Raw genomic sequence first — 14,341 nt, forward strand, 5'->3', positions numbered from 1 at the left:
CTTATATAACTGTACTGGTGTGAGATTACTTATATAACTGTACTGGTGTGAGATTACTTATATAACTGTACTGGTGTGAGATTACTTATATAACTGTACTGGTGTGAGATTACTTATACAGCTGTACTGGTGTGAGATTACTTATACAACTGTACTGGTGTGAGATTACTGTACTGGTGTGAGATTACTTATATAACTGTACTGGTGTGAGATTACTTATATAACTGTACTGGTGTGAGATTACTTATATAACTGTACTGGTGTGAGATTACTTATATAACTGTACTGGTGTGAGATTACTTATATAACTGTACTGGTGTGAGATTACTTATACAGCTGTACTGTACTGGTGTGAGATGTACTGGTGTGAGATTACTTATATACAGCTGTACTGGTGTGAGATTACTTATATAACTGTACTGGTGTGAGATTACTTATATAACTGTACTGGTGTGAGATTACTGGTGTATACAACTGTACTGGTGTGAGATTACTTATATATAACTGTACTGGTGTGAGATTACTTATATAACTGTACTGGTGTGAGATTACTGTACTGGTGTGAGATTATATAGCTGTACTGGTGTGAGATTACTTATATAACTGTACTGGTGTGAGATTACTTATATAACTGTACTGGTGTGAGATTACTTATACAGCTGTACTGGTGTGAGTACTGGTGTGAGATTACTTATATAACTGTACTGGTGTGAGATTACTTATATAACTGTACTGGTGTGAGATTACTTATACAGCTGTACTGGTGTGAGATTACTTATATAACTGTACTGGTGTGAGATTACTTATATAACTGTACTGGTGTGAGATTACTTATACAGCTGTACTGGTGTGAGATTACTTATATAACTGTACTGGTGTGAGATTACTTACTGTACTGGTGTGAGATTACTTATATAACTGTACTGGTGTGAGATTACTTATATAACTGTACTGGTGTGAGATTTCTTATACAGCTGTACTGGTGTGAGATTACTTATACAGCTGTACTGGTGTGAGATTACTTATACAACTGTACTGGTGTGAGATTACTTATACAGCTGTACTGGTGTGAGATTACTTATATAACTGTACTGGTGTGAGATTACTTATATAACTGTACTGGTGTGAGATTACTATATACTGGTGTGAGATTACTGTACTGTGTGATTACTTATGAACTGTACTGGTGTGAGATTACTTATACAGCTGTACTGGTGTGAGATTACTTATATAACTGTACTGGTGTGAGATTACTTATATAACTGTACTGGTGTGAGATTTCTTAGACAGCTGTACTGGTGTGAGATTACTTATATAACTGTACTGGTGTGAGATTACTTATATAACTGTACTGGTGTGAGATTACTTATATAACTGTACTGGTGTGAGATTACTTATACAGCTGTACTGGTGTGAGATTACTTATATAACTGTACTGGTGTGAGATTACTTATATAACTGTACTGGTGTGAGATTACTTATAAAACTGTACTGGTGTGAGCTGTACTGGTGTGAGATTACTTATACAGCTGTACTGGTGTGAGATTTCTTATACAGCTGTACTGGTGTGAGATTACTTATATAACTGTACTGGTGTGAGATTACTTATATAACTGTACTGGTGTGAGATTACTTATATAACTGTACTGGTGTGAGATTACTTATATAACTGTACTGGTGTGAGATTACTTATATAACTGTACTGGTGTGAGATTACTTATATAACTGTACTGGTGTGAGATTACTTATATAACTGTACTGGTGTGAGATTACTTATATAACTGTACTGGTGTGAGATTACTTATATAACTGTACTGGTGTGAGATTACTTATATAACTGTACTGGTGTGAGATTTCTTATACAGCTGTACTGGTGTGAGATTACTTATATAACTGTACTGGTGTGAGATTACTTATATAACTGTACTGGTGTGAGATTACTTATATAACTGTACTGGTGTGAGATTACTTATAACTGTACTGGTGTGAGATTACTTATACAGCTGTACTGGTGTGAGATTACTTATACAGCTGTACTGGTGTGAGATTACTTATATAACTGTACTGGTGTGAGATTACTTATATAACTGTACTGGTGTGAGATTACTTATATAACTGTACTGGTGTGAGATTACTTATATAACTGTACTGGTGTGAGATTACTTATATAACTGTACTGGTGTGAGATTACTTATATAACTGTACTGGTGTGAGATTACTTATACAGCTGTACTGGTGTGAGATTACTTATACAGCTGTACTGGTGTGAGATTACTTATATAACTGTACTGGTGTGAGATTACTTATATAACTGTACTGGTGTGAGATTACTTATACAGCTGTACTGGTGTGAGATTACTTATATAACTGTACTGGTGTGAGATTACTTATATAACTGTACTGGTGTGAGATTACTTATATAACTGTACTGGTGTGAGATTATATTATTACTGTACTGGTGTGAGATTACTTATATAACTGTACTGGTGTGAGATTACTTATATAACTGTACTGGTGTGAGATTACTTATATAACTGTACTGGTGTGAGATTACTTATATAACTGTACTGGTGTGAGATTACTTATATAACTGTACTGGTGTGAGATTACTTATATAACTGTACTGGTGTGAGATTACTTATATAACTGTACTGGTGTGAGATTACTTATATAACTGTACTGGTGTGAGATTACTTATATAACTGTACTGGTGTGAGATTACTTATATAACTGTACTGGTGTGAGATTACTTATATAACTGTACTGGTGTGAGATTACTTATATAACTGTACTGGTGTGAGATTACTTATATACCTGTACTGGTGTGAGATTACTTATATAACTGTACTGGTGTGAGATTACTTATATAACTGTACTGGTGTGAGATTACTTATATAACTGTACTGGTGTGAGATTACTTATATAACTGTACTGGTGTGAGATTACTTATATAACTGTACTGGTGTGAGATTACTTATATAACTGTACTGGTGTGAGATTACTTATATAACTGTACTGGTGTGAGATTACTTATATAACTGTACTGGTGTGAGATTACTTATATAACTGTACTGGTGTGAGATTACTTATATAACTGTACTGGTGTGAGATTACTTATATAACTGTACTGGTGTGAGATTACTTATATAACTGTACTGGTGTGAGATTACTTATATAACTGTACTGGTGTGAGATTACTTATAGCTGTACTGGTGTGAGATTACTTATATAAGCTGTACTGGTGTGAGATTACTTATATAAGATTACTATACTGTACTGGTGTGAGATTACTTTATATAGATTACTTATATAACTGTACTGGTGTGAGATTACTTATATAATACTGGTGTGAGATTACTTATATAACTGTACTGGTGTGAGATTACTTATATAACTGTACTGGTGTGAGATTACTTATATAACTGTACTGGTGTGAGATTACTTATATAACTGTACTGGTGTGAGATTACTTATATAACTGTACTGGTGTGAGATTACTTATATAACTGTACTGGTGTGAGATTACTTATATAACTGTACTGGTGTGAGATTACTTATATACTGTACTGGTGTGAGATTACTTATATAACTGTACTGGTGTGAGATTACTTATATAACTGTACTGGTGTGAGATTACTTATACAGCTGTACTGGTGTGAGATTACTTATATAACTGTACTGGTGTGAGATTACTTATATAACTGTACTGGTGTGAGATTACTTATATAACTGTACTGGTGTGAGATTACTTATACAGCTGTACTGGTAGGAGATTACTTATATAACTGTACTGGTGTATACTTATATAACTGTACTGGTGTGAGATTACTTATATAACTGTACTGGTGTGAGATTACTGGTGTATACACTGTACTGTACTGGTGTGAGATTACTTATATAACTGTACTGGTGTGAGATTACTTATAAAACTGTACTGGTGTGAGATTACTTATATAACTGTACTGGTGTGAGATTACTTATATAACTGTACTGGTGTGAGATTACTTATATAACTGTACTGGTGTGAGATTACTTATATAACTGTACTGGTGTGAGATTACTTATGAGATTACTTGCAGCTGTACTGGTGTGTGAGATTACTTATATAACTGTACTGGTGTGAGATTACTTATATAACTGTACTGGTGTGAGATTACTTATATAACTGTACTGGTGTGAGATTACTTATATAACTGTACTGGTGTGAGATTACTTATATAACTGTACTGGTGTGAGATTACTTATACAGCTGTACTGGTGTGAGATTACTTATACAGCTGTACTGGTGTGAGATTACTTATATAACTGTACTGGTGTGAGATTACTTATATAACTGTACTGGTGTGAGATTACTTATATATCTGTACTGGTGTGAGATTACTTATATAACTGTACTGGTGTGAGATTACTTATATAACTGTACTGGTGTGAGATTACTTATATAATATAACTGTACTGGTGTGAGATTACTTATATAACTGTACTGGTGTGAGATTACTTATAACTGTACTGGTGTGACTGTACTGGTGTGAGATTACTTATATAACTGTACTGGTGTGAGATTACTTATATAACTGTACTGGTGTGAGATTACTTATATAACTGTACTGGTGTGAGATTACTTATATAACTGTACTGGTGTGAGATTACTGGTGTGAGATTATATAACTGTACTGGTGTGAGATTACTTATATAACTGTACTGGTGTGAGATTACTTATACAGCTGTACTGGTGTGAGATTACTTATATAACTGTACTGGTGTGAGATTACTTATATAACTGTACTGGTGTGAGATTACTTATATAACTGTACTGGTGTGAGATTACTTATATAACTGTACTGGTGTGAGATTACTTATACAGCTGTACTGGTGTGAGATTACTTATATAACTGTACTGGTGTGAGATTACTTATATAACTGTACTGGTGTGAGATTACTTATATAACTGTACTGGTGTGAGATTACTTATATAACTGTACTGGTGTGAGATTACTTATATAACTGTGTACTGGTGTGAGACTGTACTGGTGTGAGATTACTTATATAACTGTACTGGTGTGAGATTACTTATATAACTGTACTGGTGTGAGATTACTTATATAACTGTACTGGTGTGAGATTACTTATATAACTGTAACAATTTGTTCATTTTTATATCATCTATTCATTCTTTTTCAGTATACTTGGTATGTCTGTTTGCTTTAATGAATTCACCTTCTATCAATATACTTGGTATGTCTGTTTGCTATAATGAATTCACCTTCTATCAATATACTTGGTATGTCTGTTTGCTTTAATGAATTCACCTTCTATCAATTGTACATAAAACAGTGATAGGAAAACATAAATATATTAAAACAAAATCATGCATCACTGTACAAGGTTTAAATTCAAAATAACGTAGTAAAAGATAACTAGATATTTAGAATTGAAGAGAAAAATCTGGAAATAAGATTGAAAAATGTGACAGGATGAAATATGAACATCAATCAGACAAAAAAATCTTCTACACTACAAACTTTGATATTTGCTATCTGCGTATGTGTGTAGTAGACAATGAGCAAACAGTAACACAAAGCAGAGCCCATGCAGTCACAACAAGCTTGTAATGACGATGCAATACTACAGAATGCAGATACATTAAGTATATTAAATCTATATTCTCCAAGCTTAAATAAGTGTTATTGAACTGATATTTAAATAAAGAAAATAAATTCAATACAACAAATGACAGTCTTGTTTGAATATCTAATTATTTTTGGTCTGAATTCTAATACAATAAAAACCATTTGATGCTGATAAATAACATGTACAACATGCACAATCAACAAATTAAAAAATGAACAATATAGATAAATAAATTAATAAACAATACAAAATACAACAAAATGATACAAAATGTGAACAATTATAGCTAAGGGTGTCAACAGAGGTAAATTATAAATCAAAACTAAGGACAAAGTGCCATATAACAAAACGGATCATTTTTAGTCCTGATGAACCTCTACTTCTAAAAACATTCTTCTGGAGGAAAAAAGGAAAAATGCTTTTGTCAATACTGTAGATGTTAGATACTGCCCTTAAAGTGATTTCAATAGTGCATAAATATCAGACATGAAATATGTATAATACAAAGTTGTGTTTTTCCCAATCAGAAGTATGACAACTTTCTTCCCCACCTGCAGAAGCATGACAGCAAGTGGGAAAATTAATTACATATCATTTGATACACATTCTGTACACACCGTAACAATATTGTTAATTTCCTTCTCTATGTATGAGTATTTTAAGTAGATCTATCAGAAAATATATAAACATATCCTGATATATACCCCTAGTACATGTACTGGGTTATGACAAGTGCTGTATGATACCTGCCATATATATCGAAAATTGGATCGAGCGTGCAAAACTACTGGATTCGTCGACTTAAGAAAGGTATGTTGACATAGAAACGTTGCTGTTTTGTGCATTACACACTTACTAACAAAACTGCGAAAGCCTATTCACTGATATTTAATGTATCGCTCAAAAATGGTTTGTTAAAAAGAGCTAGCTTATGTTGCAAATGGCAGGTTGCGAAGGGTTAGGGTAGGTTTGCATAATGCAGCATAACCTAACCCTTATCACAGGATAAGATATGTTGCAAAAAGCTTTGTATAACCATAAGCAACATAACCTAATCCTGTGATTAGGGTTTAGTTATGTTGCAATGAATATGTTGCAAACTGGCCAAAATAATGCAACATAACTTAACCCTATCACAATGTCAGACATATACAGTAAAACTTCGATGAGTCGAATTTCTCGATGTGTCGAACTTTTTGCCAAGTCCCGATTTTTTCCCCTATATAATACTACTAATTTCACATTTATGACTCGAACTTTTATTAATCGAAGTTCACGCTAATTCGAATTTTTTTCCCGGTCCCATGGTTAAGAAACCATAAGAAATCACAACACATGAATCGAAGTCAAAAATTTTACCTGTACGAGTGTCCCATGGCAGTTTTCACACCTCGGCGGAAGTGTGAACAATGGACAGGCAAAGGCTAGACACAAAGTGACAATAATCACTGACCATGTCTGATTGTCTACACAAGCTGTATTCTCAAGTCATTAACCGTTAAGTGGTGTGATTATGGCCTGATTGTTTGTTTGTCCACAGGCGACGCTCGATAGGATAAATGGTGTTGGATACACACGTGCAGAACACACGTTAGATGTTTACCGCTATGTGTGTGTATATGTTAGTGGAAATTAACGCATTGTAAAAACATGCAGAACAAACTGTAATTCATGGCTTGTTGTTTTTACTCAATCTCAACATGTCATTCTCTCGAAATTATGAATAAAAAGCTCTGAAACGATATGTTGTCATACAATCATGGATTCTCTTACTGATCGTGATATGCCTAGTGAAGGACTTGGTAACCAACCCGGGGGGATAGCTAGTCAGTCATTACCAACTGAGAAATCTAGCGAAGGACTCGTTTCAAACGAGGGGATAACTGGATCGGTTGGGTCAGCAAGGGGGTTAAAAAGAAAAATTAATCTACAGACATATGAAATTAAATACCAGGCCATATTAGATGTAGAGAAGGGATTGAGGAAGAAAGATGTTGCAAAGAAGTACGGGGTGCCGCCCAGCACAATTTCTACATGGCTTAAGAACAAAGAGAATATCAAGGAGAAGTTCACTGAAGCTGACATTGGCCCACAACGGAAGAGAGACAAGAAAGCGAAATTCCCGGAATTGGAAAGTGCTCTTCTCCAATGGTTTACTCAGGCCAGGTCTCAGAATGTTCCACTATCTGGTGAAATTGTTAGGGAAAAGGCCAGATCATTTGCTGTTAAGTTAGGGGTTAAGGACTTGGAATGTTCGACAGGCTGGTTAGATAGGTTCAAGGAACGACACGGTCTGACATTCAAAAAGGTTTGTGGTGAAGCTAACTCTGTAGACACTGCATCAAATGCTATGAGTGAGTGGAAAACAAAACTCCAGACCATACTCCCTGAGTATCAACCGGAAGACATTTACAATGCCGACGAAACTGGACTATTCTTCCGAATGTTACCAGACAAGACACTCGAATTCAAAGACGTCCAATGCCACGGTGGGAAAATGAGTAAAGACCGATTAACAGTTATGGTGTGCTCAAACATGACCAGTACAGACAAGACTCCGTTACTCGTAATTGGTAAATCGAAAAACCCGCGCTGCTTCAAAAACCTGAAGACAATTCCTGTGGAATACAACGCCAACAAGACTGCTTGGGTCACCTCAGAAATCTTTACAAACTGGGTAAAAAAGCTTGACAGAAAAGTTACCATACAGGGACGTAAGATCATCCACATCGTCGACAACTGCCCGGCCCACCCTCAGATAACTGGACTGAAGTCAATCAAACTAGCGTTCCTGCCACCGAACACGACTTCCCACACACAACCAATGGACCAAGGTGTCATCCAGAATTTGAAAGCACATTATCGGAAACTCGTCATACAGCGACAACTTCGAGCCATAGAAACATCCACTGAGCCCCACATCAACATCTTGGATGCCCTACATATGATGAAGAATGCCTGGCGTCTAGTTACACCGTCAACCATCAAGAACTGCTTCAGACATGCTGGTTTTGAACTCGAGTCTGCTGAGTGCATTGCAACTGAATCCGACATCCCATTATCAGTGCTGAGACAACTGAAATCGACAGTTTCCTTTGCCGACTATACGACTGTTGATGAGAATGTGCCAGTGTGTGCCGAGGTTACGGACAATGAGATAGTGGACAACATTCTTGCTTAACGACAGTCAGCAACAGAGCCGCATGATGATGATGATGACGACGACAATACTCAATCAGCAAGGCCCCGTGTGACAATTAATGATGCCTTGAATGGACTTGATACTGTGAGGGATTTTTTGTACCAACAGGGTCTTGGGGGGGATACCGAGCGAGCCAGTGCGAAAGTCAGTGACATTAGTGTTTTGTTCTATAGACATTATCTCCGTGGATTAGTCATGAAACAAATGACAATGGAGGATTTTTTCGCGGTGGAGCAACATGACTGATTCCTGTATTGAGATTAGTGATTTTTTTTTCAGGACATCATTTCATTTCACTAGCGGACATTATTAGTGCGTAAGATATAATTTGTTGTTCATTCTTTGTTTAATTTGGATTTAAAGAAAATATTGCATTGCGATGTAGTGCTAAGATATGTAATGTATATTGTGCTTGCATTCTTACATGTGTGTTACGTATGTATGTTGTTCCGTCCTTTTCGAAATCAGTAAAAAACACATACCGGAAGTGAACTGAACTCTCATCTCCGATACAACCATGCTGCACTGTGTATGAATGATTCTATGAAAGTGGTATGTTGCATTGTTATTGGTTGTTATTTGATGTCTTTTTTCTTTATAATAAACATGTTAAAATTCATATGAATTCTTTTCCTTTCTCCGATGTTTGATAGATTATGCGAGCGATCAACACGAGATATTGATTGATAAGGGACTCTGCATATATGACAAACGGACACAATACACATCAGGTGTATTTTTTGTGGTTGGACGGTCACCATTCATGAGTCAAAGTCCCGATGTGTCAAAGTTTTCTCGACGGTCCCTTGAACTTCGACACATCAAAGTTTTACTGTAATGTGTTTAACAACCCTAATCTTGACGTTTACCTGAAGCTGTGAAAGTCATTTAATTATCTTTAACATTTTATTTACTTTCAACTAGCAGGGACACCACCAACATGCCTAGAAAGAGATTTAGGGGAAGGAAAAGGGAAACAAGTTCCATCTTTCATAAAATAAAAACATCAGAAAAGGACGCTGACCCTACACTTCAACAGGAGACTGACATAGAGGAGACTACAACAGAAAAGGACGTTAACCCTGCACTTCAACAGGAGACTGACACAGAGGAGACTACAACAGAAAAGGACGTTAACCCTGCACTTCAACAGGAGACTGACATAGAGGGGACTGCAACAGAACTGGACGTCACATCTCAACAGGACACTGAAGACAACATATACACAGACCGAGATACCATAGTAGTTAACAGGATGGAGAAAGAAAGGGACGAAGACAGTGACAACCAAGTAATACCAAGTGACAAAAATCAGACAACAAAAGAGATGGACGCCACACTTCCACAGGAGACTGAAGACACAGAAAAGGATACTATGGAAGTTCAAATTCAGGATACAGAAAATGACGAAGACTACGACAAAGTATTATTACATAGAAGTGACATTTCATCGGATGATAACGACGATGACAAGGACCCATCATATTCTTACCAAGACTCTTCGGGCACCGAGGAATCCTCATCAGAAGAGGAAGTCAAAGGAGTTAAGAGGAGAAAAACGTCAACCAGCTGCTCCTCATCTAAATATCAAAGAACAAAGAGCTCACCAAGAACTGCGCTTACACACGTGCCTAGAACCAAATCTCGCATCCAGACTTCCAAAAACCCGAGGCCAAGGAAAACATGCGATCAATGTGGATATATGGTTGTCAACTTGGCCCGCCATTTCAGGCACGTTCACGACAAGTCCACACAATTTGCGGCCATCAAAGCAGCAGCGGAAAACCGGGCGGACACATCCACGAATCCTACATGATTTCGAAATTGCCCTGTCCTAGGATGCCCGGCAAAAATTGTACATATCGACCGGCACTTATACCGTGTGCACAATTTTTCAAAGCTACTAATTCACAAGTTCATGATTAATAGCAAGAAAGTTGGTGACAAAACCCGAGACCCCCAGTCTGTACCATCCACATCCGACTCCCAGCCCAACACGTCCAAATCCATAGAAGAACGATCAAGTGACACACCAATTTCAGCTTCCGAAAGCGACAATGACATTCTGATTGATCTGCAACCATGGTTGGGTAAATTCGAGAAATATCTAATGTCAGCGGAAAGACTTAAACGGGAAAAGGTCACAGGCCAAATCATATCCCAATTGCGGAGCATTATCACTGCCGTAAAGGCAGAGACAGTTAATGAATTTCTAAACCACGACACTCTATTACATGCCTGGTTGGAGCCGTTTCGATCACAAAGATTGCCAGGTACCACAAAAAGCTATTTGTGCGCATTGCGTGAGTTTCTCAACTTTTTCATGATAAAGGGAATACTGCCAACAAGAGCCACACAAATCAAGGTTGCCGCTGACAGATGGCTCAGTGCCATGGGGAAACCATCACGAAGACGTGCTGTGGAGCGCCAGATCACCGACCTTGAAGACGCCGTCACCGTAGATGACATAAAAACATTTCGGCAATCAATCACTGTGCTGAAAATCAAAGAAATGTTCGGCGAGATCGGTGAACAACTAAAAGACGGAACAGAAGTTACCAATCTTCAAAAAGAAACCCACAGCATGCTACGTAATAACCTGATTTTAGAAATATTACTGAATAATGGCTGGGGCTGTGATGAAAACAAACAGCCAATCACTACCCTTGATTTTATAGGATGTACTTATCATTTACTCACATTTGTCTTCCTATCATTAACTTAACTTCAAAAGGCAATGATCATATAGGTTTGAATCCTGCAGCGGTGGATTACACAGACAACAGTGAAGAATAAATCCATATAGATCTCATTATTTCTAAACTTCTTACTTATATATTGGAAAAAACATCATATTGCCCAGGTTGAACAATACAGATATTACAGCCATCCTACTTCTGAGCAAGGTGAATGGGGATTATAGAAATACAGATCCAAAACAAATACCTTAACAACAAATGGAAAACTTCATGGTTGGAGAGCATGGGGTGTGCAACCCTACAAATCATATATATGAGATATCAATGGGTATGCAATCCATAGAAAATCACACATAATTATGGAAGGTATACAACCCTCAGTAACAATCACATATATAGAGGTACTTGTGGGGATTATTGAGTGTTCAATATCACCCTCAGTAATTATCACATATACGGAGGTACTTGTGGGGAGTATAGATTGTTCAATATCACCCTCAGTAACAATCACATATATAGAGGCACTTGTGGGGAGTATAGGGTGTTCAATATCACCCTCAGTAACAATCACATATATAGAGGTACTTGTGGGGATTATTGAGTGTTCAATATCACCCTTAGTAACAATCACATTTCTAGAGGTACTTGTGGGGAGTATAGAGTGTTCAATATCACCCTTAGTAACAATCACATTTCTAGAGGTACTTGTGGGGAGTATAGAGTGTTCAATATCACCCTTAGTAACAATCACATTTCTAGAGGTACTTGTGGGGATTATTGAGTGTTCAATATCACCCTTAGTAACAATCACATTTCTAGAGGTACTTGTGGGGAGTATAGAGTGTTCAATACAACCCTTAGTAACAATCACATATATGGAGGTACTTGTGGGGAGTATAGATTGTTCAATATCACCCTCAGTAACTATCACATATATGGAGGTAGTTGTGGGGAGTATAGAGTGTTCAATATCACCCTCAGTAACAATCACATATATAGAGGTACTTGTGGGGATTATTGAGTGTTCAATATCACCCTCAGTAACTATCACATATATGGAGGTACTTGTGGGGATTATTGAGTGTTCAATATCACCCTCAGTAACAATCACATATATGGAGGTAGTTGTGGGGAGTATAGAGTGTTCAATATCACCCTCAGTAACAATCACATATAAAGAGGTACTTGTGGGGATTATTGAGTGTTCAATATCACCCTCAGTAACAAACATATATGGAGGTACTTGTGGGGAGTATAGAGTGTTCAATACAACCTGTAGTAACTATCACATATATAGAGGTACTTGTTGGGAATATAGAATGTTCAATACAACCTTTAGTAACAAACATATATGAAGGAACTTAAGGGAAACAAATGGATTTAATAATACCACCCACAGGTACGCTCATATAAATGTGGACTCTACAAGTAATACACTTTATATAAACTGTATCAAAACTTTTTTGAACATTTGATCCAATCCGAAAAAACGGGATGCATTTGTGTGTCCTGATGCATGAACTGACTTCTTACTTTGATCATGGTAAATATATCTTTTAGGACATAATACTTTATCAGTCTTCATGAGTGAATGTTCAATTCAATATTTGACAAATGACATATCTAACATACCAAGCCTACTGAGCTGTTAGCAGGTAAATAATTACCATCAGATATATACAGGCAAGTCATTACAATGAATCAATGCAGACAATGAAACAGGATGCTTGCAGTTTGTAGAGAACCATATATCACCAAAACTGAATACAGTTACAAGGTGTTTCAGGTTGACATCACTATGAGACAGATCATCAGACATGGGTACATGCACCAGACTTGAAAACTAGCATCCAATTTACTGTCCAGGATCCACATAGACCAGGTCAAATCAATAGGGAGATTCTTAAATCCTTTTTTACAAGCCTTATCACTAATTTTAAAAAATATATATAGAATTTTATTTGGATTTATTTCTTACACATAATCTGATGACATTTGAGAAATTTTATAAATAATTTCAATATATCATGTTTCCCATATGAACTAATTCCAATTTCAAGATAAGCTATGATTGATTAATATGAGACAAACAAACACACTTCAGAAAGTTAGTGTATATATATACCATACATGTAGATTATCTTCAATATTGTGTATGATCTGTTTAAATTTCTGTGATGAGAATATATAAAAAAAATTGTCTATATATGAAGCAAAATTTAAGCATATAGTTTCACCATCTTGGGAAAAAAAATGGATGAAGGAGGTCATTGCTGTCTGCCTCCAAAGTGATTACCTGGTCAATATGTTTCCAAGGACAGATTTTGTCTGGACAGAAAAAGTTAGAAATAGAATAACAACCAATCACAATGAAGTATTGTAGCTACCCCGGAGTGTTCTTCACTTCCTGTTCCGTGTGTTAACATAATCCATACTCTTGAAGAGCATTTTCAAGCGCCTCATCCTAATTCAAAAGAAAATGGTTAAATATCCCAAAATCAGGTGGTATTTTCTTACAACTTTTTATAATGCTTAACTGATTACCATGCCAAATGAAGCACAAAAACTCTGGGATGCTGATTATTTCAATGTACTTGTTACCATGACAACAAGATATTCTTAAAAGATATCACACAAATGAAAACTGATGTGAACACCAAAAGCAGCAAGTGAAGTTGTAATAGATGACCACAATGTAGTGAAATGTGTGTTTTTAATATTTTCTCATGTTTAATGAAAAGATGAAGTTGAAAAGAGGTGATTTCTGAGTCTTGAAAGTTCTGTGAGCCAGTACAAGCTTAAGAGGTGG

At 36.3% G+C, this 14,341-nt stretch overlaps 2 protein-coding genes across 5 annotated transcripts in view; both read right to left on the reverse strand.

Annotated features, from left to right (window-relative positions):
• The window catches only part of LOC132552879 (peptidyl-prolyl cis-trans isomerase), a 513,126-nt gene that overhangs the window by 126,863 nt on the left and 371,922 nt on the right, over window positions 1–14,341 (reverse strand). The window lies entirely within an intron of this gene.
• LOC132552893 (AP-1 complex subunit sigma-2) overlaps window positions 1–14,341 on the reverse strand; it is a 40,085-nt gene that overhangs the window by 13,502 nt on the left and 12,242 nt on the right. The window contains exon 5 of one of the 4 annotated variants that reach the window (XM_060217089.1): window positions 13,920–13,996. The exons of the other annotated variants lie outside the window; for them this stretch is intronic. Within the exon in view, the coding sequence (XP_060073072.1) occupies window positions 13,952–13,996 (45 nt within the window). The 3' untranslated portion in view covers window positions 13,920–13,951. The remainder of the gene's footprint in view (window positions 1–13,919; window positions 13,997–14,341) is intronic. 4 annotated transcript variants of the gene reach the window in all.

Source organism: Ylistrum balloti, unplaced genomic scaffold (genome assembly GCF_031769215.1).
Source record: "Ylistrum balloti isolate Yb309-2 unplaced genomic scaffold, AGI_CSIRO_Ybal_v1 Utg370284, whole genome shotgun sequence".
Taxonomy (NCBI): domain Eukaryota; kingdom Metazoa; phylum Mollusca; class Bivalvia; order Pectinida; family Pectinidae; genus Ylistrum; species Ylistrum balloti.